The sequence below is a fragment of the Barbus barbus genome, assembly GCF_936440315.1.
Source record: "Barbus barbus genome assembly, chromosome: 6".
In the NCBI taxonomy this organism is placed as follows: Eukaryota; Metazoa; Chordata; class Actinopteri; order Cypriniformes; family Cyprinidae; genus Barbus; species Barbus barbus.
In genome coordinates this window covers 13,266,957-13,293,932 of record NC_136734.1, presented here as the reverse complement: position 1 = coordinate 13,293,932, position 26,976 = coordinate 13,266,957, and the positions used below count along the sequence as shown (strand labels likewise).

General features: G+C 42.4%; 1 protein-coding gene and 1 long non-coding RNA gene across 3 annotated transcripts in view; one reads left to right on the top strand and one right to left on the bottom strand.

Annotated features, from left to right (window-relative positions):
* Positions 1-26,976, bottom strand: part of LOC306870868 — a 1,223,475-nt gene that overhangs the window by 264,280 nt on the left and 932,219 nt on the right. The gene's annotated exons all lie outside the window — the stretch shown is intronic.
* Positions 1-26,976, top strand: part of LOC306870864 (calcium/calmodulin-dependent protein kinase type IV-like) — a 56,227-nt gene that overhangs the window by 12,264 nt on the left and 16,987 nt on the right. The window contains exons 3-6 of the mRNA XM_079418336.1: positions 17,665-17,743; positions 21,979-22,041; positions 22,283-22,365; positions 23,493-23,565. Coding sequence (XP_079274462.1) covers positions 17,665-17,743; positions 21,979-22,041; positions 22,283-22,365; positions 23,493-23,565 — 298 coding nt within the window. The remainder of the gene's footprint in view (positions 1-17,664; positions 17,744-21,978; positions 22,042-22,282; positions 22,366-23,492; positions 23,566-26,976) is intronic.

Below are 26,976 nucleotides of genomic sequence, written 5' to 3'. Positions count from 1 at the left end.
AGTAGAAAACAGAAACAGGAGCAGCTTGTGTAACATACACTTCCAGACTGACTCAGCTGTGCATTAAGTGCACAAGAACACTACTTTTAAGAATCCATTTGATGGATGCGGTTACAGTAAGAGAACCACATTTATCCAAAACATTATTTACAGTCATATGCTATCAGTGCTACAGTTAGATCAAGATTACTTTAATCCACACAATATCTTTACAATTGCAAACCTTTTGCATGGAATTGACTGAATGCAACTAAATTTAGTGGAAGAAATTGAAACAGCCTTATTTAAGCAATAACATATGAGAGGTTTTGCTATATTGTGAATATAGTCCTAGATATGTGGTGTATTTTAGCATGACTGCAATGTTGCGTTAACCAGTCAGTATTCAGGACAGGATACCCCCCACAAAGCAGATCTATCTCCAAGACATATGTACTGCTGCTGCTCCGAAGAGCCATGTGAACTACATGTATTACTATCTATGTGTGCCTGGGCTACCACGCCGACTGCCTTACACTAGTGGCCTATAGGCTATGTGTGCCTAGACTACTACGCCAACCGGCTTAACACTAGTGGCGTATGGGCTATGTGAGCCTGGGCTACCACGCTGACTGGCTTAACTCTAATCAGACGCGCACCATGTGTAATGTTCACAAGTATTAACAAGAATATGCATTGCAATCCGATAGGTAAGACCACAGGCCAGCACACACCTGAGCAAATATCATAAATTAGTAATTTGATAATTGTCATTAATGTAATGATATTCTCTAATTGTATAGAGCCATTAGGATTGAATAAAAGCGCATGCTTTTGGCACTGCATGCAGCTGACATCGACAGCACACTCAGCACAGCTAATAAAACATCAACTTTAGATTTAAACAAACGTGACATTGAGATTACTGAATATAGCGAACCCCGGTTGAAATGCATACACGAGAATGCCTATTTCATTTAACCTGCTTTCATGTCCGTTACTATCAGCATGTACTCAGAACGATCACATGCTCTAGACTGGGTTTTGCTCTGGCTGTATAAACACAGATGCTAAATGCTGCTGCTAATATGCTTAAAGGGTTACTCCACCCCAAAATGAAAGTTTTGTCATTAACCACTTACCCCCATGTGGTTAGGCAGACCACGCAGTATACACAGTGATATGGATTAAAAGAGCATTCACTCATCTTAGATGTTGATTTCAGATGTTTCTGAAGTGCGCTGCAACTGCTACCACAAGCATTAGCCAAATATTTGGATGTTGAGCAGTGTTGATAGAGGAGAGAACCAATCAGCTGTGACGTGGTACTAATGCCATTATGTTATATTGAGTTAGATCTGTCGGACTTGCGCTATCTAGGGTTTCATGCCAGAACTTTGTTTTTGCAAAACACCCTCATTCTGCCCCTCTTTTAGAAATACTTAGATTTGGTCTCCTTTAAGACACGTCTGTAAGCACCCAATGTTATGATTATAAATAATTTTAAAAAACAAAGAAACAAAATAAAACCAAAAAAATCTGAAATATTTTACCTGCATGTCATGTGACCATTAACCGATATAAAAAAAAACATGAAGATAAGAATGTGTTGTTAAATGATTTGAAAAATTACTTGTTCAGCAAAAATGTTTGGGAAGGTATGAGAAGTTACAACACATTATTAGTTTGTGTTGCCTGGACATGTCAGAGTTCCATGTGTGAATCATACCATTACATGTTATCACATTTTGTAAATGATCTAAAAATGGCAATGATGTCGGACACATCTACACTGTAGTGCTGTAGTGTGCTGGGAGTAATCACGATCACCTCATATGTATTTTGTAATAATCTGCTGTAGCTGCTGAATGTAGTCATTTTGATATCTGTGTATCTATCTCTCATTCACAATAGGATATTATTAATATGATGAATATTGGTTGCAAGGGCTTAGTTTTAGTTTGAACATTGGAGGGGGGTTGAAGTGTGAACTGTTTTAGTAGAGTAGAGAATTCAACATGCCATGGGAAGTCAAACTAACTTAATATTTTCTTATATTGATATTGTTTATTTCTTACGCCTTAACAATTCATCAGGCTCTTAATGATTTAATCTATGCCATCTTTTGGAATATCTGAAGGCCATGTACCATAGTTTGTTATTTGTTATAAAAAGACTAGCCTATTAATCATTACCAGGCCAATAATGACTTTTTTTTTTAATTAATCAATCTAGCATTTGTTATGAAGACACAACCACCAGCACATTTAGAACCAATAGCTACAACATGCCACAGTTGTAAATCTCTAGGGGAAAAAAAATATTCCCTTTACAGATTATCTAATATAAATTCTACAAGAAAGTACACTAAATTTTACACAATAAATAAGACTACAATAAAACGTGATAAATTCTAGTAAAGGTGGTCAAGAGTAGTTTAAAAAGAGTTTGATATATTTTAGTGCTGGTTCAAGACTCTCCTCTTTTCTCCTCCATCAGTCTTTTTAGTTTATTTGCCTTTTTTAGATACCGTTAGACTTTCTCCATAGCATTTTAAAATGGCTGTTTCTCTAAATAATTCAAATAAATCATATATTTGACAATCAGCTTCCCTGTAAAAAATGAAAAGTTGACTTCAAATTTCAAGGCAACTTGCTGCACAGCTTTTTTGAGTTTACTCAACTTTGGACCAAGTTGTTCACTCAACCCAAGTCACTGAGTAAAGTCACATGTCTCTTTTTTGTTCAGCTAACACAGTTTTGTTTGTTAAAAAGACTTGTAATTCTTTTCCAATGTGTCTCAAATTATGTTCTGTGAACTTATTTTCTGTGAGTTTTATGGACAGAGATGTTTTGTTCTGGTTAGCATTTATACAATGTTATAAAATAAAACTATAACTGCAGGCTTCAGGTTTTGCCTATTATCTTGAATGTTGATGAAATCAATTTTTTTTTTTTTTCTTGGAAGAAAAAAAGAAGGTTAAAAGAGTCACCTATCAAACTTATGTTTGTATACAAATGACAAACATTAATGGATAAGTTAGTCTAATAAGTAGACAACATTGTCTTTGTTTGTAAGACAATAGTGTCAGTCTGTGTCTCGTGTTCCCCCGCCTCTCATGTCCATATTTGGCCTTCTGTTCCTGTCCTCGTTCCCTGTTCATTAGTTAATTAGTCCCTAGCCCTGTCTGTAATTGCCCCGCACCTGTTTCTGTTCTTCCTTGTTGATTTCTCCATGTTTATAAGCCCTGTGTTTCCCTGCCCCTGTATTAAATGTCATATGTGTTCTTTTCCCCTAGCTCCACGCTATGTGTTTTGAATAAACCTGGCTATTGCTATTTCCGTGTCTCCTCGCTCCTTGCCCCGAGTGCTACGTGACAGAATACCGGACCCTACAACAGTGAGCGGCGTTCAACATTTTTGTTTTTGTTTTTGAAAGTGTTTTCCTTTGTTCCAGTTTTTGCTCCGCGGCATGGACGGCGCCTCCCGCTTCACCGCCCTGATCCGCGAGGGCTATCGCTTTTACGAGTATGCGGAGGAGTTTTGTAAGATCGCCGCGGCGACGGCGTGGGATGACAAGACTCTCAACAGACTGTTCTGGCTCGGGGCAAACTACCATCGTCCCGTGGACCTCCCAGACACTACCGGCCTGAGTTGGAGAGAGGGGATTTACCGGTGTCTGGGAAGCGTCCTGGCCCGAGCCAGCTCGCCGTCGTCCACGGCTCTCCCGAGCCCTCCGCCGTTTGCGTTTCCAGAGCGCCCCCGCGAATCCGCGCTTCAAGAGCGCCCCCGAGAATCCGCGCTTCGAGAGCGCCCCCGTGAACCCGTGCCTCCTGTGCCTGCTCCTCGCAGGTGCACTCCTGCGTCTCCGCTGGTCCCGTCCAGCTCTCCTGCGTCTCCGCTGGTCCCGTCCAGCTCTCCTGCGTCTCCGCTGGTCCCGTCCAGCTCTCCTGCGTCTCCGCTGGTCCCGTCCAGCTCTCCTGCGTCTCCGCTGGGGCCGTCCAGCTCTCCTGCGTCTCCGCTGGTCCCATCCAGCTCAGCTCCTCAAGAGCGCTCCCAGGTGTCTGCGCTTCAAGAGCGCCCCAAGTGTCTGCGCTTCAAGAGCGCCCCCAAGTGTCTCCTCGCACGTGCCCTCCAGTGCTGGCTCCCCGCACGTGCCCTCCAGTGCCGGCTCCTCGCACGTGCCCTCCTGTGTCTCCGCTGGTTCCGTCCAGTTCCGCGCTGCAAGAGCGCCCCACAGAGTCCGCGCTGCAAGACCGCCCCACAGAGTCCGCGCTGCAAGAGCGCCCCACAGAGTCCGCTCCGCAGTGGCTCCCAGGGGGGGAGTTCCTCAAGAAAATTTTTTTTTTGGGGGGGGGGGGGGGTAATAGGGTCACGGCCTGTGTGGCCGGGCCAAGGGCCAAGGCCACAGAACCCCTCGGGCGGCCCGAAAAAGTAAGGCCGTGGCCTCCCGAGTCCCCTGACCCGCCATGGCCTCCCAAGTCCCCTGACCCGCCATGGCCTCCCGAGTCTCCTGACCCGCCATGGCCTCCCGAGTCTCCTGTCCCGCCATGGCTCCGGGAATGGGCCCCGCTCTGGAGGCCGGTAGCCCTGCCCCCTGATTCCTGGAGGCCTCCAGAGCGCCCACCCCCCTCCCCATTAGATGGTGTTTGGCGTGAGGACACGCCTTCCGGAGGGGGGCGTCATGTCAGTCTGTGTCTCGTGTTCCCCCGCCTCTCGTGTCCATATTTGGCCTTCTGTTCCTGTCCTCGTTCCCTGTTCATTAGTTAATTAGTCCCTAGCCCTGTGTGCAATTGCCCCGCACCTGTTTCTGTTCTTCCTTGTTGATTTCTCCATGTTTATAAGCCCTGTGTTTCCCTGCCCCTGTGTCCGGTATTAAACGTCATATGTGTTCTTTTTTCCCCTAGCTCCGCGACTGTATTTTCAAAATAGCCCAATTGTGCGGGGAAACCGAAACACTGGTTCGCTGTACCCTTATCAAATATGAGTATACATATCTCTCGCGCACTGTCGCTCTCTCTCTCTCTCTCGGACACACTCACTCTCTCTCTCCGCATTCGCTTCACGTTTATCGAACCCGGCATCTCGTAATCACATTGGGATGCAGGCAATGATTACCTTCCGCGCTGCGATGATGGCAAGAAGTTGAGGTCAAACCTTATCAAACGATTAATTTGCGTAAAAAAAATATTTACGCGTTAAAATTTTTAGATTAATCGCATGCGTTAACGCGTTAATGTTGACAGCCCTAATATAAACATAACATATTTTTCTTAAATATATACATGCATGTGTGTGTATTTATATATACATAATAAATATACACAGCACACACACATATATTATGTAAACAAAAACTTTTATCTTGGATGCGATTAATTGCGATTAATCATTTGACAGCACTATAAGACAACATACAAGACTAATATATCCAGAAAATGGACAAAAGTGCCTGAACATACTCTAGGCCTCAAAACTAGACACTAACCTCAAGAACAATGGCAATCAACAAATGTTAAAAAGGTGTGCCCTTTACATCACAGTATAACAAATAACTAACAATAATGATAAAACAACAGCAAAACAGTTTAAATGTAATCAGCAAACAGCAAAACAATAATTTTATAACAGTAACTGCATAATTTATTCATGCTGAAATGCATGCTGGGAACTCACAAAGCCTTAACATTTCAACAATATGAAATTCTTTGTTCAGACAACTGTGTTTGACAAAAGTTGGGACAACATTTGGGGTAATTTTGTTGGTCTGAGAAGGATTTTTATGTAGTTTCAAGAAAAACAATTTTTAGTATCTGAGACTCAAAAGGTTTCGTAAACTGGAAAATGTGCAGTTACGCGATAGGAATGGCTCATGCAAATCTCATCACACTTCTCGAGCGCGCTGGTGAACGCACACAGAGTAGGCTAAATGGTGATTCGTGCGCGCCATTCATGAACTGCGCTTCAGTGATATTGTGCTGATAACTGCTCCATTCAGTTCGTACTTGAAGTTAACGCTTATAAAATCAGCGAAGGCATGAATTAAATTATTAATTAATAATTTATGATTCGAGGTTTCCATTAACCGTGGTATAAATATTGGGGGGTTATTCTTGCTAGTTTTGGTTATTGTGGGGGACTACGCCCCTGATTGGTTGATTTTGAGCAGTTAATAGTGATTGAAGTTTATAATAGTGAAGTGAAGTGACATACGGCCAAGTATGGTGACCCATACTCAGCATTCGTGCTCTGCATTTAACCCATCCAACGTGCACACACACAGCAGTGAACACACACACACCGTGAACACACACCCGGAGCAGTGGGCAGCCATTTATGCTGCGGCGCCCGGGGAGCAGTTGGGGGTTCGGTGCCTTGCTCAAGGGCACCTCAGTCGTGGTATTGAGGGTGGAGAGAGCACTGGAGATTCACTCCCCCCACCTACAATCCCTGCCGGCCCGAGACTCGAACCCGCAACCTTTGGATTACGATCCGACTCTCTAACCATTGGGCCACGACTTCCCGCATAATAGGAAGGGCTCCCATCTGCTATCCTGTTTGCTTTCAGAAGGAGTGCGCTACAGTTCATTGTTTCAACAGGTTATTTCATCTTTATTTTCCTGGAACAAGATTTGTAAGTTCAGGCTTGGTGGATCTGAACTACTCTATGCCTCTGACAGCTCACCCAATGAGAGTTTGTAGACCATCTACAGAAAGCTCAAATCTGATTTGCAGACATTTTTTCAATTTACAGAAGTCAAAGTGTACAAGGTTTTATCAATTCACTCAGGAAACAAGTTATGTTTACAAGTCCTCAGGCTGCTACAGCTTGTGGGAGGTTCATGGCTAGAATATGTTGGAATGTGGACCAGACATGCTGATAGTCAAACGTTTTGCTGCAAGTCTCTTGTGATCTTTTTAATAGAACTGAAACTGAACTGTGAACTGAAAGTAATGTTTCGGACACTTAATTGCATTTTAACTGCAATTAAATGAAAATGTATTATAATTTATATTTATATCATATGCAGTTAGCTGAACTCAGGGTGCCACTTTTTGAGCCACTTAGGACTTATATACATCTTTACATGTAATTTTAGAATTACTTCTCTTTTCTTTAAAATATTATTCTCTTTTCTTAAAAAATATACATGTAAGAGTATGCACATTAAAAACAATTAAGCACACTTCAGTTTTTCAGGGGAGAATAGCATTAAAAACATTTCTCTGATCTTCACTTGTGCTGGGTTTAGCTTAAAGGAACACTCCACTTTTTTTGGAAATAGGCTCAATAGTTAAACAGTTGAATTTTACCGTTTTTGAATCCATTCAGCCATTGAATCCATATCATAACTAGTTACCTACCTGGGGACTACTTTCAGGCACTGCGTAATATCATTGCGCCTGCTGCAACCATGGTACGGCACCAAATTTCCTTGATTATTACGCCGGAATGAGAGTATAGTTCCTAGCCATATCAGCCTAGAAAATCACAACTTTTCATTTTCCGTCAGTCTTAGTGCACGATGTAACTACAGAAGAGTCAAGTTGTAAATAGGAAAATTATCGAAACTCTTTGGTCATTTTTGAGCGAGATGCTAACGGTCTAATCAGATTCAATGATCTATGCTAAACTAAGCTAAAAATGCTACCATCAGGGGAGTTGTAAAATGAGCCTATTTCCAAAAAAAGTGGAGTGTTCCTTTAAGTGTCAGTCCTTGTCTTGTGGTTCCCCTCCTCTCGTGTCCATATTTGGCCTTCCTGTTCCTGTCCTCGTTTGTCTTCATTAGTTTAATTAGTCCCTAGCCCTGTGTTTGATTAGTCCACACCTGTTCCTTATTTCCCTGTGTTTATAAGCCCTGTGTTTCCTAGCCCCTGTGTCCGGTCTTTAACGTCATTGATGTTCGTCTCTCCCCAAGCTCCTCGTCACATTGTGTGTGTCATCAATAAAAGGGTTTATTGATACCTCCACGTCTCCGCGCTCCTTGTATCCCGAGAGGGAACGTGACAGAAGACTGGACCTATACAAATCAACTATGGCTGAAGACAGGCTTTGGTGTCTGCGGCAGGATGGTCGGGATTTGGTAAGGTATGTTGAGGAGTTTCTTGAGCTTTCCAACGAGGTGAGCTGGATTGACACCTCGCTCGGTGTGTGTTTTCGGTTTGGGTTGGACAAAGATGTCATCAGCTGCGATATCCCCACGTCCAGTTTTTCCCTTATCGGGCTGATAAATTATGTCCTCAATGTACATGGCATTGATTTCGAAGTCGAAGAATGTCAAACCGATCTTCGTCCAACCCAACCCGAGAACAACCCGGCCTCACCAGCTCACCGCTCGCCAGGACCCTCCACATGCCCTGCCAAATGTTCCGGCCACCCAACTCTTCCCAGCACTGCTGCTGTCCTCAGCCCAGAGCAACCCCGCGCTTCAAGAGCGCCCTCCTGTACCTGCTCCTCGCAAGTGCCCTCCTGAGTTCCCGCTGGTTCCGTCCAGCCCTCCTGAGTTCCCGCTGGTTCCGTCCAGCCCTCCTGAGTTCCCGCTGGTTCCGTCCAGCCCTCCTGAGTTCCCGCTGGTTCCGTCCAGCCCTCCTGGGTTCCCGCTGGTTCCGTCCAGCCCTCCTGGGTTCCCGCTGGTTCCGTCCAGCCCTCCTGGGTTCCCGCTGGTTCCGTCCAGCCCTCCTGGGTTCCCGCTGGTTCCGTCCAGCCCTCCTGAGTTCCCGCTGGTTCCGTCCAGCCCTCCTGAGTTCCCGCTGGTTCCGTCCGGCTCTCCTTCGTCTCCGCTGGTTCCGTCCAGCCCCGCGCCTCCCGAGCGCCCCCAAGTGTCCGCGCCTCCCGAGCGCCCCCAAGTGTCCGCGCTTCCAGAGCGCCCTCCCGTGCCGGCTCCACGCACGCGCCCTCCCGTGCCGGCTCCACGCCCGTGCCCTCCTGAGTTCCTGCTGGTTCCGTCCAGCCCAGCTCGTCAAGAGCGTCCCCAAGTGGCTGCGCTTCAAGAGCGTCCCCAAGTTTCCGCGCTGCAAGAGCGCCCCCAGGTGTCCGCGCTTCCCGAGCGCCCTCCCGTGCCGGCTCCTCGCACGTGCCCTCCCGTGCCGGCTCCTCGCACGTGCCCTCCCGTGCCGGCTCCACGCACGTGCCCTCCCGTGCCGGCTCCACGCACGTGCCCTCCCGTGCCGGCTCCACGCACGTGCCCTCCCGCGTTTCCGCTGGTTCCATCCAGCCCTGCGCTGCAAGAGCGCCCGACAGAGTCCGCGCTGCAAGAGCGCCCGACAGAGTCCGCGCTGCAAGAGCGCCCGACAGAGTCCGCGCTGCAAGAGCGCCCGACAGAGTCCGCGCTGCAAGAGCGCCCGACAGAGTCCGCGCTGCAAGAGCGCCCGACAGAGTCCGCGCTGCAAGAGCGCCCGACAGAGTCCGCGCTGCAAGAGCGCCCGACAGAGTCCGCGCTGCAAGAGCGCCCGACAGAGTCCGCGCTGCAAGAGCGCCCGACAGAGTCCGCGCTGCAAGAGCGCCCGACAGAGTCCGCGCTGCAAGAGCGCCCGACAGAGTCCGCTCCTCTGTGGCTCCCAGGGGGGAGCTTCCCCAAGAAAATTTTGGGGGGGGGTAAGAGGGTCACAGCCTGTGTGGCCGGGCCAAGGGCCAAGGCCACACGACCCGAAAAAAATAGGCCGTGGCTTCCCGAGTCTCCAGATCCGCCCTGGCCTCCCGAGTCCCCTGACCCGCCCTGGCCTCCCGAGTCTCCAGATCCGCCCTGGCCTCCCGAGTCTCCAGATCCGCCCTGGCCTCCCGAGTCTCCAGATCCGCCATGGCCTCCCGAGTCTCCTGACCCGCCATGGCCCCTGGAACAGGCACCGCCCTGGAGGCCTCCAGAGCGCCCACCCCCCCTCCCCATTGGATGGTGTTAGGCGTGAGGACACGCCTTCCGGAGGGGGGCGTAATGTCAGTCCTTGTCTTGTGGTTCCCCTCCTCTCGTGTCCATATTTGGCCTTCCTGTTCCTGTCCTCGTTTGTCTTCATTAGTTTAATTAGTCCCTAGCCCTGTGTTTGATTAGTCCACACCTGTTCCTTATTTCCCTGTGTTTATAAGCCCTGTGTTTCCTAGCCCCTGTGTCCGGTCTTTAACGTTATTGATGTTCGTCTCTCCCCAAGCTCCTCGTCACATTGTGTGTGTCATCAATAAAAGGGTTTATTGATACCTCCACGTCTCCGCGCTCCTTGTATCCCGAGAGGGAACGTGACATTAAGCTAATGATATCATCATTTGTCAGCTGTTTATGTTCCTCTAGGTTTTGTGCTAGTAGTGACTGAAAAATACTATTTTTTTGTAATTTAGTTGTAAACTGCATTTTCCAAATTAGCAATCGCTCCTGGACAACTCTGTTACAAAACTGCCTAATCACTTTACAATTAAATGCCTCTAATCTCATGCAAGTGGTTAATCAAACAATGCTAAATAGTCCAGTTGGGAGGTAATGAGATGGAAATCCCTCTAGCATCTCATTCCAAGGAGTGAATGCTACAATAGGAGGAGGTTGACTTTATTAACAAAGATGGAGTATCAGTGGAGGATTTATTAAGATCTCAACTAATCATTTATCCTGTGAAGAAGATAAGACAATTTTGCATGAAACTGAAGCTAAATGTGCTTTCAAAACATCATCTCAAGGACTTAAATTGACCCTATTTAACTCTTATTTAAATTATAAAATTACATGTAGAGATGTATATGTCACGGTACATGCTCAGCTTTTGTGTAACGATTGCAAGTTGTGATATCGATAGAAATAATACAGGAACAAAAACTTTAAAATTCTACCGACTTAAATTTTATTTAATTTATTTATAAAACATTCGTCAAACAAACACACTTGCACAACTCCGTTGCTGCCCCAGTTAAACAAACTGCATCCACTGTTCCCTTAACGCTGGTTCCTTTGGGAAGCTGGACAAGGTTATCTTTCCCTCACAACGCATTTCTTTGGTGACATTGTTAATTTCGTGGTCTAAAAACAAAATGAAATCCTTCTCGAGCAAGTCCTGTGCAGCTCTGCCGAAGACTTCTGAAAGCCAATGAAGCCCGTTGATAGGCGTGCTTTCGCTCTCGCTCTGGTTGATGTGTGCGTGTGCTCATCCAGCATAAGTGCCCATACAAGGAAGTCCGCCCTTTGTAACGTTATACAGGGCCATACTTGAAAAAAAATTCCAAAACTTATATGAACCCTGAAGAAGTGTATTTGGCTCAGATATACTCTGTTATACGTCCAGCTCATTTTTTTTTTTACTTTGGCCATGTTTAGCATGAAAAGCCAACTCTTTAACAGTGTAAATAAGTCAGAATGAATGAAATATCATTAGACCTCCCCTTTAATCATCATCTAATATCTTATTATAGAATGAGGCAACTGTTGTATAATGCAGTTAATTTAAAGTCAAGTATGAAGTCAACTAGTCACCAAAGATATTCTCGGGTATCTATATCAGGAGTTTATGATAAACATTTAGCATCTGGAGGAGAAGTGGACAGTCCATTTCCTGTCATCACCTTGCAAGCCAAGGATCCTCATTAATATAGATCCTTCTGCCATGTTGTTTTATTAACTTTTAATGATTAAATGAACTGAAGCATTATGAGTCCCAATCACAGGCTAATGATCAGAGGCTTGAAAGTGTTCTGTCTCTCCATTGAAAGTCCATTATAGCTAAATTTTGACATCCCAAAGGGATCTTAAAAGAAATCCATATCAAGGCCCACCCCCCTCCATTTTCTGTTAATTTTATGGACATTTCCTTCAACACTAAAACAAACACAATACAATGCATAATTCAAAAATTGTGGTGCAACACCTGTGAAAAATAAATGGAAAATTCCTTAATATTAACACAGTACATTAGGCTGTATTTTTTACTCAAGTACTTTAAGTGCTTCTAAGTGTTAAGGATCCAGAGAAAGTCTAAATAGGTTTCTCTATACACAGAGGTACTTTGCTAATTGCCAGCTGATGTTTGCAGGTATATGGATACTTTCAAGTATGGTTATATAACCAACTGATATCAATATTTTTGGGACCTGGATGGGGATTATGTGGAGCAGATTGGAGCTACAAGCTGGTTCCTACACTCTCCTGATGTCTATTCACGTGTAGAGTCAGTGGGAGTTTTTGGTCAGCATAGAGAGAAAGAGGGAGGGGATCTATAGCTGTGTGGATCTGGCACCGGTCTCCTAATGAGTACCCAGATGCTAGTTCTTGGACACTGAGGTGGCCTCTCTGCTTTAATTGCATTAGCCAAGCTGTCCACCCAAATTTCATTTATTTGCACACTGGACACTTTCCAGCTGAGATGCTCGTTTGTAACTGCTGGCTGTTGCTTGTTTCCAACATATTGTACTGGTCCTGTGCCAGTGAAATACCATATTAAGTGATCTGATTATGAATCAGATATTAAGAAATTGAAAGCGCACGAAGCTAAGCAACAACTTGTTTTAACAAGGGTGTTGTGGGCTCTTGCTAGGGCATTGCTGTGCATTTACTAAAATGTGTTTACTAAAATGTGTTTCTGAGTCAAAACTTGCTAACATGATTTCTGAATCAGCCCGACTAATTTATCAGCCTAGGCTAATTGGTAAAACATTTGTGCAAAATGGTATTATGCTGCGTCTTGTGTCTTTTGCAACACTTTCAAAGTGTTTTACTGCCACTAGTTTATACATACGTTTTTGGTTTTTGTAATGTTTTGCAAAGAGGCACGTTTTTCTAGTTGGCTTATTTCAAATTATATTTTGTAATCCATTGCTATGGAGTGTTTTTATGCAGTTGCTTACTAGCTGATTATTCTCTGATGATACGGTTGTAGCATTAGTGATGCAATATGTTGGTTACATGTTTATTATTACTTAGTATACTAAATATGAACAAAACTTAATAGTAAGTGTGAGCCATAATAATAGTAATCCTTTTCTTAGCAAACACTGCTAAATGTGTGGCAGTAGTTACCATTTGGAAAGTAATGTTCATCTAAATAGCTTGAATGGTTGAATTCTTTGGGTTTTGGTACTGTCTATATTGTCATGTATAGAGGATCAGATCAGGATTTCGGTGTCTAGGGTCTGTAGGGAAGGAAAACGGATGTAATTAAAGAGGTACCGTTGCCCAGGTGTAACACTGCTCTGTAGGTTTAAGTAGGACAGGCCATGCCTCCCATAGCAATACTTAACTACAGTTTGATCCTGTTTAGGATTCACAGATGTCCATTTAGAATTATATAGTATCAATATAACAAAATGTATGGCACCACAAGGAGTATGATAATATACAGTTAGACAACAAGGTTAGCAAGAGATTCTATCACACCAATCTCATATACAAGGCCATTGATATTGTCATTTTTTGATAATTCAAGTTGGGATATTAAATTATTGTTTACTTATACTACGGGGCTGTTGAATGCTTACATCTTATTGGTTGACAAACGTCCTAAGGTGTGCAATTATTTTCAGTGAAACGCACAGCTAAAGTAGTTCCAGGCAGGTCTTGACTGCATTACATGTTAATATCACTTCACCAAATGGTTTCAGTCATTTCAAAGGTCCTTATTGTCACATACTCTGAGTTTCAGTAACTGTTTCAGTTTGAACTTACCGTTTTGAGTCTTCCTTCAGTTTGTGATAATAAAGAAGCTCTGAATTGTTCGTCCCTTGTATGCCTCTCAATCCAGTTGTGACAGAAGACTAGCCCCTACAGAAGTTCATTATTAAACGGATTGAAGCTTCACGATGGAGACACAGAGCCCCCTCTCACCTGATCCCTTCACCGAATTGGTCCAAGCACTCCGTGAATCCCATCAGCCTCCGCATGTCCCATGGCCAAACCCGCGACCTACTCTGGTGAGGCAGTCGCCTGTAGCGGTTTCCTTCTCCAGTGCTCCCTGTACTTCGAGTTATAACCTCATCAATTTGTGAATGATAGAGCAAAGATCACATTCATCATGTCTTTACTATCCGGAAGAGTGCTGCAATGGGCGGAATCTCTCCGGAATTCGCTCAGTCCCGTAGTGCGCTCCCTGGATGCTTTTGTTGATCATTTCTGAGATGTGTTTGGCAAGTCTACCTCAGCGGCCTCCATGCATGACGAGCTCTTCCAGCTACGGCAAGCAGATATGTCCATTCATGACTATAGGGTTCAATTCCATACCCTCACTGCTAACAGCGGATGGAACAAAACTGCTCTCTTATCAGCATTTTGACGTGGTCAAAACCCACCTATCAGACAACAGATGTCCATCTATGAAGACACAGTGCGCCTTTTGCTGCAAAAGTCTCTTCACGTCTCCCAACATCTAACTGCTTGCAAGACTGAGGACTCCTCCACTGCTGCCGCCTCACCGAGTACTACTCCTCCAGCACCTGAGCTAATGCAAACTGACCATCATCAACGGAACAAGCTCAGCGAGTTACTCAAGGCCTCTGCTTATACTGCGGATTCGGCGATCACCTTTTTCCCTCCTGCCCTGTTCGCCCAACACGCTCAGCGGTGAGTACGGTCCAAATCCATCCTGATGTCTCAAGTATACCACACATTGATGCTCTCCTAATGTACATGAACCAATCTTTTCCGGTTAAAGTCCTCGTTGATTCTGGAGTTTCAGGAAATTTCATCTCCTCAATCTGTCTCACCCAAATCAAGCTCCCTTGACATCGCAGTGCCACCTCCTATCAGATCTTCAATATCCAAGGAAAGCCGCTGGGCAAAGGTTTGGTGCGCCATCGCACCCCGGAAGTCACTCTCCGCATCAGAATTTTCCACGCAAAGCGTATCTCATTCCTGGTGCTGGAGGAGGCTACAGGGATATCGTTACAGGGGCGGAACTGGTTGGAATGAGCTCAACACACCTTCGAGGTGATAACTTTTTACTTACTTTACTTTTAGTCATTTAGCAGACGCTTTTATCCAAAGCGACTTACAAATAAGAAAAAGTAACTAAAACTGAAAGTTAACACTCTGTAAATACTCTATACACACCCATTTAAGAAAATACAGAAATTAAATAAAATTGACAAATGCATACAACAACAACATTTCAATAGTAAACAACTATTTAATAACAAGCCAGATGGGCCTTTGTTCTTCACTTGCTTCAGATTCACCATAACCTACCGTCCTGGTCATAAAAACCTAAAAGCAGATGCTCTTTTCTGCCTTCACCAACTTGATCCATCTCCTGAAAGCCCGGAGCCCATTCTCTCGCCCACAGTGTTCGTGTGTCCTATTGTGTGGGACCTGGATGACCAATTCATGCTGCCACTCTAACAAAACCCGCTCCGCCGGGAGGTCCGGAAGGGAGGAGATATGTACCCACAGTTCTGTGCCTCACCCTTCTGGACTTCATCCACACCTCTCCGGGGATCGGGTCACCCAGACAGCCAATGAACCCTCTCGATCCTCCGGAACAGATACTGGTGGCCCAGCATGGCTCGGGATGTCGCCCATTACGTCAGAAGTTGATCGGTCTGTGCCATCACATCCACTCCGCACCGTTTACCGAAGGGCAAACTGGTTCCACTACCCATTCCACGCTGACCCTGGTCCCATATCGGGGTTGATTTCGCTACTGGTCTTCCACCTTCCAACGGATACACTACCCTATTAGTCGTCGTGGACAGATTCTCCAAGGCCTGCAAACTAATTCCTCTACAAGGGTACCCACTGCCTTAGAAGCAGCTGAAGCTCTCTTCCATCATGCCTTTCGAAACTTTGGTCTCCCAGAAGATATTGTTTCTGATAGAGGGCCACAGTTTATATCCAGGGTCTGGCATGGTTTCTTCCATCTGCTGGGAGTGTCTGTCCCTTAGTATCTCCCTTGGGCCGAGTACACTCAAAATTCCTTACGACAGAAAACAACAGGGTTGACATTGTTCCATTGCGTGCTCGAGTATCAATTGCCACTCTTCCCCTGGACTGGTGAGCCTTCGGAAGTCCCTGTGGTAGACAACTGGTTCCGTGAGAGTGAGAGGGTATGGGACTCAGCACACGTCCATCTCCAGTGGGCAGTGCGGAGACATAAGAACTATGCCGATGCCCGTCACACCGCGACACCCACTTAACAACTGGGCGAATGAGTTTGGATCTCCACTAGGGACATTCGTCTCTGGCTGCCCAGCAGGAAGCTGAGTCCCCGTTATGTCAGTCCTTTCCCTATCAAAAGGCAAATCAACAATGTCACCTATGAACTCCAACTCCCAGATACTTACCGCATCTTGCCTACCTTCCATGTGTCCCTGTTAAAGCCTTGCATTAATGCGCTTCTCCCTCCATCCACAGAACCCGAGACCATCCAACAAGACCATCTAACGAGTCAAAGAGTTCCTAGACTCCCGAAGGCATGGCGGCCGGCTCCAATACCTCGTGGATTGGGGGGGTACGGTCCCAAGGAAAGATCATGGGTGGACAGAGATGGTGTTCTGGATCCATCACTCCTCTCCGACTTCCATCAAGCTCACCCAGATCGTCCTGCTCCTAGAGGGCGCGGTCACCCCTGCCTTCGGTTATGGGCTCCAGGAGATGCCCATGGGGGAGGGGGTACTATCACAGACTCACCAGCTACACCAGCCCCCTGCACCAGATCACAATCCCCAGAGTACTAATTACCGACACCTGATCCCACTCACCATACCCTATATCAGCATACTCACCTCATTCCCTCATCGGGTGGTCTCAAGGTTGCATACCTTTCCTTGCACTACCACTCACCTCTCTGGATCCCCGTGACTCTGTGTCTCACTCTCTCCTGCTGGATCTCCCTAGAAGAATTAAGATAAGGACAGTTTGATGAGCTTCAGTAACTGTTTCAGTTTGATCTTACCATTTTGAGTCTTCCTTCAGTCTGTGATAATAAAGAAGCTCTGAATCGTTATTCCGTTGTATGCCTCTCAATCCAGTTGTGACACTTATAGACTACAACAGCAAAATAACCAAAACCCACAAAGACAGTGACCAAGCAAATAAATATATAAAATAGGATAAAAATGACAAATTATTTCCATGTTTTTGCCACAAAGTTATGTTTTATTATGGACAGAAAGCACATACTCTATTTCTCTCATGAGATGCGTAAGAAATTAATCCTACTCACAATAGTGCTTTAAGGACAAAAAGCTGATTAATGTCTTTAAATACAACATCTGAACAATCTGAACAGGTGTGGTAAAAATAATGCACACCCGAGGTGTAACCCGCTTCATGTCGTGGCTGCATCACCACCTCAGGTGTGCATTATTTTCTAATAATTCAATGGACCGTAGTCAGTTATTCCTTATGTTCATCCACCTATAACAGTAACGTCAGCACATCTTAAAACACCATTCTTGTATGAAAGAAACACTTTTAATGCTTTAACAAAAATGTGAGCAGATATTTGATAGTTATTTTGTTGTACGTGTGAAAACACAGATTGTCTTTGGAACCTGACAACATGTCACATATACACACTCTATGCTGTCAACACTGCTTAAATACTTTTAAATCTAAGAGGTTATTATTATTATTGAGTTTATATTTCAACACTTATATTAATACACACTACCGTTCAATAGTTTGGGATTTTCTTTTTGAAAGAAATTAATACTTTTTTATTATTGGGAATAAATGAGCCCAACTGAATTATTTGTAACTGAATCATTTGCTATTTTTCTCTCTTCCAGGGGAGCCACATCAGTGGTGTTCCGATGCCATCAGAAAGGCACCCAGAAGCACTATGCTGTGAAAATGCTGAAAAAAACAGTAAGTGCACCGACGCATTTCTCTCCACATTTCTTTGTTCTACCTCATATAGCCAAGGAGTGTCTGGTCAGGACTTACCTCCAGCTGCTAAGATCTTAAAGACCTCACTGTTATTGTCTTCCATTTCTCTACATCAGTCTGATGAATCATGGATAATAATTGCTGTCAGCCAAAACTGTTTTCAGAGCAGTACATACACTCTTAAAAATAAAGGTGCTTAAAAGGTTCTTCACAGCGATGCCACAGAAAAGTTCTTTAAAGAACCATCGCTTTCTTACCTTTTTATAATCTGAAGAACCTTCTCTCACCACAAAGGACCTTTTGTGAAACAGAAAGGTTCTGCAGATGTTAAAGGTTCTTTATGGAACCATTTATACAAAAAAGGTTCTTCTATGGCATCGTGAAGCACCTTTATTTTTAAGAGTGTACATTTCTATTTACACCATCATTTGTGTTTTTGGGCCTGCGTAGGGAACACTAAGGCTATCATAAGCCTCTGTAATACATTTGAAATTATATTGTTACATTTGTGCTATAATATGTAATGTATTACATTGTTAGGCACTGCATATAAATGCTGTAATCCTGCAAAGTTACCACAAGAATTACTAAAGATAGCTGACAGTGAAAAAAATAGAACAATGTGATTTTTTTTGTTTGTTTTTGTTTACGAACAACTTCATATACAGTACTGTGCAAAAGTCTAATGCCACTAATATTGTCACCAACAAAAAATCGTTTTAAAGGGGTCATCGGATGCAAAATTAACTTTTCAAGTTATTTGAACATAAATGTGTGTTGGAAGTGTCCAGGACACATCCATCCTATAATGATAAAAATCCACCCAGTGTTTTTTTTTTAAATCCCTATTTTAAAATCCACTTTCTCAAATCAGGCTGTTCTGAGATTCCTGTCAGAATGATGTAGTTCTGTACAGACCGCTCCCACGAGAGCTGATTGACAAGGCCATCTTACCTTAGACCCGCCCTGAGTGAGTTTGAGCTGTCCAACGACTCCGGTGCAGGGGAAGACAAGAATGTCTCCGATTGAGCGATTGAGGTGTTTTGATGTTGGATGTAATACTGAATATAGCAGTCGTCAGCAGTTGTACTCCCGACATCTGAGCCGCTAAAGACGCAGAGGATAAATGTTACTTTTGCTTTGAAGGGAATGCGCCAATCCCGATCTGCCTAAATGTGTCTATGTGCACGTGAATCATTCGGGATTCAGCTTCATCTATAGAAGAAGTGAGTATAAAGGTTTTTATGAATCTTTTCAAATCGCCTAATAATATGCTAGTTAGCCAGTTTCGCGGCTGAAGTTTGCTCGTCACCCCACGGAAGAGAGGGGCGGGGTCAGCAGAGCTCATTAGCATTTAAAGTAACATGGACTAAAAAAACAGCTTGATGAAAACAGAGCTGATTTTGACAGGGTAAAAAAGGTGCTTTTTACACTACCATTGAGGAATTTTAACCAAAGTATGTTATAGACTTTTCATTAAGACACTAAACAATCATATGAACTTGTGGAAAATGTGCATCCGATGACCCCTTTAAGTCAGTTATTTTTCTCTTTTGCTGTAGTGTGTCAGTAGGAAATATCTGTTTACATTTCCAAACATTAATTTAGCCATTAATTGTAATTCAGTGAGATTTTATATGAACAAGGATTCTGACAACAGCCAGTGCTCCACACAGAGATCCAGGGCTCTCCAGAGATCTCAGTTTTTGCTAGCAGTTCAATTTTACATATTGTTCATAATTGACCAGCACAAATAGAAATGATAACATCTGGTAAATCTAAAATAAAATAAAAAGATTTATGTATTTTAAAATAAAAATGTATCAAAAATAAAAAGAAATTTTGCCCCAAACGAGCCAAATGAAAACAGTAGTAAAGTAAAGTCGTGACGTATTGTCAAGTATGGTGACCCATACTCGAAATTGTGCGTTTAACCCATCCAAGTGCACACACACAGCAGTGAGTAGTGAACAAATGCACACACACACACACCGTGAACACACACCCGGAGCAGTGGGCAGCCATGCTGCAGCGCCCGGGGAGCAGTTGGGGGTTCGGTGCCTTGCTCAAGGGCACCTCAGTCGTGGTATTGAGGGTGGAGGGAGCGCTGTACATTCACTCCCCCCACCTACAATCCCTGCCGGCCGGGGACTCGAACCCGCAACCTTTCGATTACGAGTCCGACTCTCTAACCATTAGGCCACGACTTCCCCACTCAATGTACATACTGTACATATACAGTAGGATTACAGTACTTACCCTGAGCATGTATGTCAAGCTGTGTGTGTGTGTGTGTGAGAGAGAGACAGAGAGAGTACACATTTATTAAGCATTATGTTTCTTTTTTTCTGTTGTAAATGTTTGTTGCACATTTTGATGCCTGATGACAGGGGTAGAGGACTCCCACATAAAGCACTGTCATGATAGATAATAGTGTTCCATCCAGAGTCAAACTGTTCCTAGTTTTGGTTTTGTTCAAACCTACCATGGAAAATACACTGCATCTGAATTTGAGTGGGGAAGCCACAGTGCTTTATATGGGAGCCCCCTACCCCTGTCATCAAGGCATCAAAATGTGCAACAAACACAACAGAAAAAAAACATTCATAAGCTGAAATATGTTCTCTCTCTCTCTCTCTCTCTCTCTCTCTCTCTCTCTCTCTCTCTCACACACACACAGCTTGACATACATGCTCAGGACAAGTTCGGTAATCCTACTGTGTGTGTACAGTATGTACATTGAGCACGGCTGTATGTTTGGGGCCAAATTTCTTGGTATTTGTGATACTTTTTTAAATATGTAAAACTATTTATTTTATTTGGATGAATTTGTCTGTCTTTTATCAGATTTACCAAGTGTTATAACATCTCTAGTAATTTATTTTCAGGAAGCCAAAGCTAAGTTAAAGCTTCTGGTTGCAAAGTAGTTGGAGAGTTTTTTTTTTCACTGAATCAATAGGCTACTTTAGCACGAATTTGGCTATATTCCTCAACATCAGCTCTCACTATCATTTCACAGGCAAGTGATTTCGTCCAGCAATCTTAAAATCAAACAAAATCGTTACCTACAACATTCATGGGATCTTACTCTTCCAACTTACACTCCATGTGCGCTCGCATCCATGCTGCTTAGTAACGAACGCGCTTGCAGCAGAATCGCGTAATTTAAACGGAAACAACAACATCGTAATTTCTGATTGGCTGGTAGGTGACAGCTATGAACTCGAGACAGCTATGAACTCGGCAGATAACTTTCCTCCGTATTCCCTTGTCTATTAATTGTACGTATAGCAGGACAAGTTATCCCTTCTCAGCGTGAGAAATACAAGGTGTGGCATGAGAGCGTGTGAACTGGTTGAAATGCGTGTGTCTCACGGTGAATGCGTGAGACTTGAGAGCCCTGGAGATCTTATCTCATCATCATCCAGTCTGTCTGGAATGACATGCAGAAACAGAACAAACTAGGACAGATTAAATCCAGAAGAACTGTGGCAATGTCTCCAAGACACTTCAGGAAAATCTCTGCGTGGAGCACTGGCTGTTGTCAAAATCCTTGTGCAAACAAAACTCTCACTGGATTAATTATTAATTAATGGTAAAATTAATGTAAACTGATATTTCCTACTGACACACTTTAGCAAAAGATAGAAATAACTGATTTGCAACCATTTTTTGTTGTATGTATATATATATATATTTCAAACAAACATTTTCTTTATTTCTTTATTTCATAAATGGCCAAAAATTATAAAGAACTCCAGGTTTGTTGTGCTTGTTTGTAGGGCTGCAGAATTGAAGATTTAGATTTTATATATTATATATCAATTATTATTATTATTATTATTAGAAATATATATTTAATTATAATTATCATTATGTTTTACACAAAACTTTTATTTAACTTTTTAATTTCCGCACCCTCATATTGTTCCAAACCTATGAAAGTTGTTTTCCAGAATGTTCTGGTGCTTTTCAATACAATGTTCTTGAGCTCCAAGAGTGACATCCAGCAAATCCTGCGAAATAACTGTTTCATATAACTGTGTTCCATTAAAGAAAATCATACAAGTTTGATACATAATATTCCCTTTAAATGTGGAAATTGCTTGGTTTACTTTATTTTTTGATGTTGCTATTGCACTTTACCTGATTGTAATGGCTTTATAATTGTGCACTTGTTCACTACTCAGACAATAACTTGGTTGTTCTTTCAGGTTGACAAGAAGATTGTACGAACGGAGATAGGTGTATTACTGCGCCTCTCTCATCCAAATATAGTAAGTCTAAAGGGGCAGTTACAGTGTTTCACAGCCTAAAATATGCATAAATCTACAAGAACACTCGCTTAGATGTTCATCCTGTCTCTGCAGTACTGTCTGTGTTTGTGTAGTAAGGTCTAGTTATGCAAATGTTAGTCAGACATTATAGCTTCCTTAGTCTACATCAATAATTAACCATGTAATGTGTTTGAATTCCTCCAGTGAAACACTCTCTTTTTTTCATGCCATTCTCTGTCAGATCAAACTGAAGGAAATCTTTGAGACCCCTGCGGAGATTAGTCTCGTGTTAGAACTTGTTACCGGCGGAGAATTATTTGACAGGTCAGTTCACCATGGGGGTAAAGTGCTACATGCTAATAATGGCTGATTAATTTGTGAACTCCATGCTGTGCATTGACACTTTTCCCCAGAACTGTAATTAAGAGTGTTTGCTAAGGCAAGAATCACTATTTCTATTGCTCATACTTAGAGTTAGTGCCTTTTCATTAACTCAAACTTGTTTGTGCTACTGAAATGGTACCATGATGGGGAAAGAAATGGATGATAAAATGGGTGATGGAGAATCTCATGAAAACATTTTCATGCCACTAAGAATTCATATAGAGTATATCATGATACCAACATTTCCATGGCACAGAAAATTAATTTTAATATATCTAATTTTCCTTGATCAAGGAAAATGAATCCTGTTTTTAGGACCATTAACATTTCTTTAAAGATATTTTGCATTGTCAGTTGGTATGTATATTTTAATTTAAATACTGTTAATACTTAAAAATGCATATATATATATTACACTATTAAACATTTATTTATTTATTTATATTTAGCTAGATTGCACCAAAAGGGAAATATAGTGCTCTAGTGTCATAATAATATGGTCCTAAAATAGCTTTTATTATTAATATTTTGATTGATGGATGGATGGATGGATGGATGGATTGATTAAATATAATTAGAGTTATGCCAGCAACCCTAGTTGAACCTGCTAAAATGGCATGCTAAAACTAAATCTGAAAAAGTGGTAACCTGAAATCTAATTTAACAGGTTTTGTTCAAGTCAAAATATTTTTTACCAATACTGAATCAACCTAAATTATTTTATAACAACAATATTAATTTTTGTTGGTGGTTATATCTAGTAGAAATAGCTTTTTAAGAAAACAACTGCAGGATTTTACTGTTATTCACTCCATTTTATCCTCATTCAGGGTTATCTTATTTCCCATTTTCATACAGTTATGTCAACATGAGTCATTTAAAAGAAAAGCCTCTTCTTAAGAACAATCGATAGAAACGTCTCCATTCATCCTGTGTGCTGAGGTGTGGTTGACTCACACTAAGGCTGGAAAATAATGAAGTGAATATTGGAAAAAAAAAGCCAGCCAGTGTTTGTGCGCTCATTATGGAGTTACACTGGAGACCAAATGGTGCCTTCCATTTTTCAGGGTGGTGGAGAAGGGCTACTACAGCGAGCGAGATGCCGCTGATGCAGTTAAACAAGTGCTGGAGGCAGTCGCGGTGAGTGTCTCACATTTCCTGTCCCTTCTTCTTCTGCTCTTTCTTTTGCTTTTACTGAACTAGCAGCTTTGTGAATGCAATAGTGGTCCTCAAATGGCTTTGCTTCAGGACCCAGATTTTACATTGTACGTTGAGTGGCAACCCAACAAAGTTCCAAATTGTTTGTCAATAATATTGCCCTGAACTGAATTGTGTGTAAAATTATTAACAAGACATAGCTAAATAAGAAAACTGACTGTTTTGTAAATGCATAAACAACAGCAGAGGTGTGATTTGCCAGCCTAACACTGGGCCAAATGTTGTATTACGCTTCTGAACATGAGAAATGCACAACTAATAACTGCATAGACATATCAAGAGAATTTCAGTATGTGTTTATTTCAAACTGTGTTTATTCTTATTGAAATTTTTCATATTTCCTTTTGTGCAGTTTTTAAGGTTTTCGAGATCAGAGCATGCCATGCAACCTGTCCATGTTGGCGCCTGGTTAATTTGTCTAGCTTGTGCCAAGTGACAGATGATACTGTAGGATACTGTAGGGTTTGATTGGATGCACTACATTCGACCTCACCAACATGAATAACATGTTTACATAGACCAGACTCCACCCACCGCTGATTAAAATAAAGCTGAAATAAAGTAAAATATTAAATTAAAAAAGAAAAAAAACGCTAATTGAAATTTAGAATATGTTGCCTTGGCAACTAACTGAATTACTAACTGGAAATAAGTTAAAACTTGAACTGAAATAAAACTAAAAATTAAATAAAAATAATGTAAACATTTTATGGAAAGAGTGATAATGGCAAAAGTGACATAAGAAAATGACTCAAATTAAATAGGGCAACACTTTAATATTGGGACCAATTCTCACTACTAACTAGTTGCTTATTAGCATGCTTATTATCAACATATTGGCTTTTTATTATTGCTTCCTCAAATCTTTCCCTGGAGGGCCAATCTGCTGCAGAGTTTAGCTCCAACCCTGATCAAACTCACACACCTGTGATTTTCTAATGATCTTGAAGACACTGATTAGCATGCTCAGGTGTGTTTGATTAGGGTTAGAGCTAAACTCTGCAGGAGTGGGCTAGATTTGAGGATGCCTGATCTAACCCAATACCTAAACTTAACTACCTTACTAACTATTAATAAGTAGCAAATTCGGATTTTACTGAGGCAAAATCATAGATAATGTGTTGTTAATAGCGAGAATTGGACCTTAAAATAAAGTGTGACCTTAAATTGAAATTAAAATATAAATATAAAAGCTCATTCAAAATATTGCTAAAATAACTCTAATAACTAAATTTGGTAACACATAACCACACAGAAATGTTGGTTAAGCATAACCACAAATTTATCCATAGATAATCAAACATACACTTTTCTTCTGGCTGATCATAAAACAGGCTTTTCACATCGCTCTTAACCCTGGGTTATTGTTGTTCTAAACCCTGCTTTAAACCCCAGGTAAAGATATATTTCACACTTGTAATTTAGAAGCGGAGTTAGCACCACCTTTTACCCAGAGGTTTTAAAACCCTGCTCTGATTTATTCACCAGAGTCCTCATATTCTCCTCATATAGTCCTCATGTTTGGACAGTTAAGGAAACACTGCATGTTGTATAAACGGCAATTTCAGTGTTTGAGAGGGAAAATGTCGAATGAATTAGGGCAGTGCTTCCCAAACCTGTCCTGGGGGACCCCTTGCCCTGCACATTTTGTATGTCTCCCTAATCAGACGCACCCAATTTAGTTCTTGCAGTCTCTACTAACGAGCTGATGAGTGGAATCAGGTGTGTTAGATGAGGGAGACATACAAAAGGTGCAGGGCAGGGGTGCTTGCAGGAGAGGTTTGGGAAGCACTGAATTAGGGTGAAGTAGAGACTGTTGTATTCTTACCTTTATAGTCCACCAAGAAGTATAGAGAAAACTTTACTGTTGGGAGTAACCCGAGGATTCGCAATGTAAACAAATCACATGCTGAATTCATCCAGTCAATGACACTGACACCGTAAACATGCAAATAAGAATATTAACCCAGTGTTTCGGAACAGAGTACAGTGTGAAACGTCAGTTAATGAATACCCAAGATTTTTTGTTAATTTGTTATGAGCAGTGTGAACCGTGAAGCAAGATAAGCTAGGATTTAATTTACCTGGGGTTCAGAAAAACCATGGGTTAACTATTTCAAGTGTGAACAGACCTTAAGAGACCACAGTCATACCTAGAGACCAGAATCATGAAGTCTTGGGAGAACGCATTATCAGACTTTTGAAATGCCCATATTAGATAATCAGTGAAAGCATTATTATTATTAAGACATTAAGAGAGTCCTGTTTCCAGTATGAAGTCATCATAAGTGGATCTAGATTGCATATGAAGACCACAGGAGACCATTTATTGCTTTTTTTCTGCTGGAATGGGCAAGCAATTCTGCTACATCCCTTTCCCTCCCGCTCTCCCTTTCTCCTTCCCTCCCTTCCTTGTGTTTTGTTCATTAGTTCATGGATAATGAGCCTTATTTTTATCATCTACTGTATATCTTGTGCATACAGTTTCTGTTTATATCTGTCTTGAATCCATGTGCCTTAGTGATAGCTGCCTGAATTAGAAAGTAGGCCTGTTCTTCATCTGTGTGAATCCATTTGAAAAGCATTTTCGTTTAAAGTGTGTTCTACATCACACTGGCTCTCACTTCATCAAAGATGGTGGTTGCCAAGGAGATAGCAAGAAAGTGGGCAAATTTCTCATGGGCTGGATTCAGCTGGTGGGCTGCAATAAGAGAACGCCAACTCTCCAGCTCCCACCGGGGCATAAAACAGAGCAGAGGAACGGAAACGTGAACGCTGCGAGTCCCTTTTGAAGTGGCCCACCTTTTCAGGGAGCGTTTTTAACCATGTTATTGTGTCAAGAGTTTCACAGTTTTCCAGCACAACAGCAGAATCTGTGTGTCTGTCACATCAAAGCCAGCTGGGTGTGTAGCATCCGTCTGGATCTGTGTTTTGTAGATTTCTGCCAGTCTGATTGGCTGGGACGTCCTCAATGGCTTGGTACTTTGCAATATCTTTGCAGTTTTCCTTTCGAAGTCTGGAGCTCTCAAAGGTGATGTATTTTTTATTGCTGGAATTGAGAATCTTTGCTGCTGAGGTTTAAAACTAGTTGATGCCACTAAGTTGATACTACCTTGTCGTGAGCCAGCATGTAACATACAGTAATGCTGTTTGAAATGGTTGTTGTGGAATATTGCACACTGTTTCACTTACTACTTAAAATCACTGTAGGCAGCACACACTTTATGTATAGACAGAGCTGGGTAGAACTGATTACATGTAATCTGGATTATGAAATCAGATTCCAAAAATGTACTTGTCATTAAATTACATTTTAAAATACTCATAATCAGA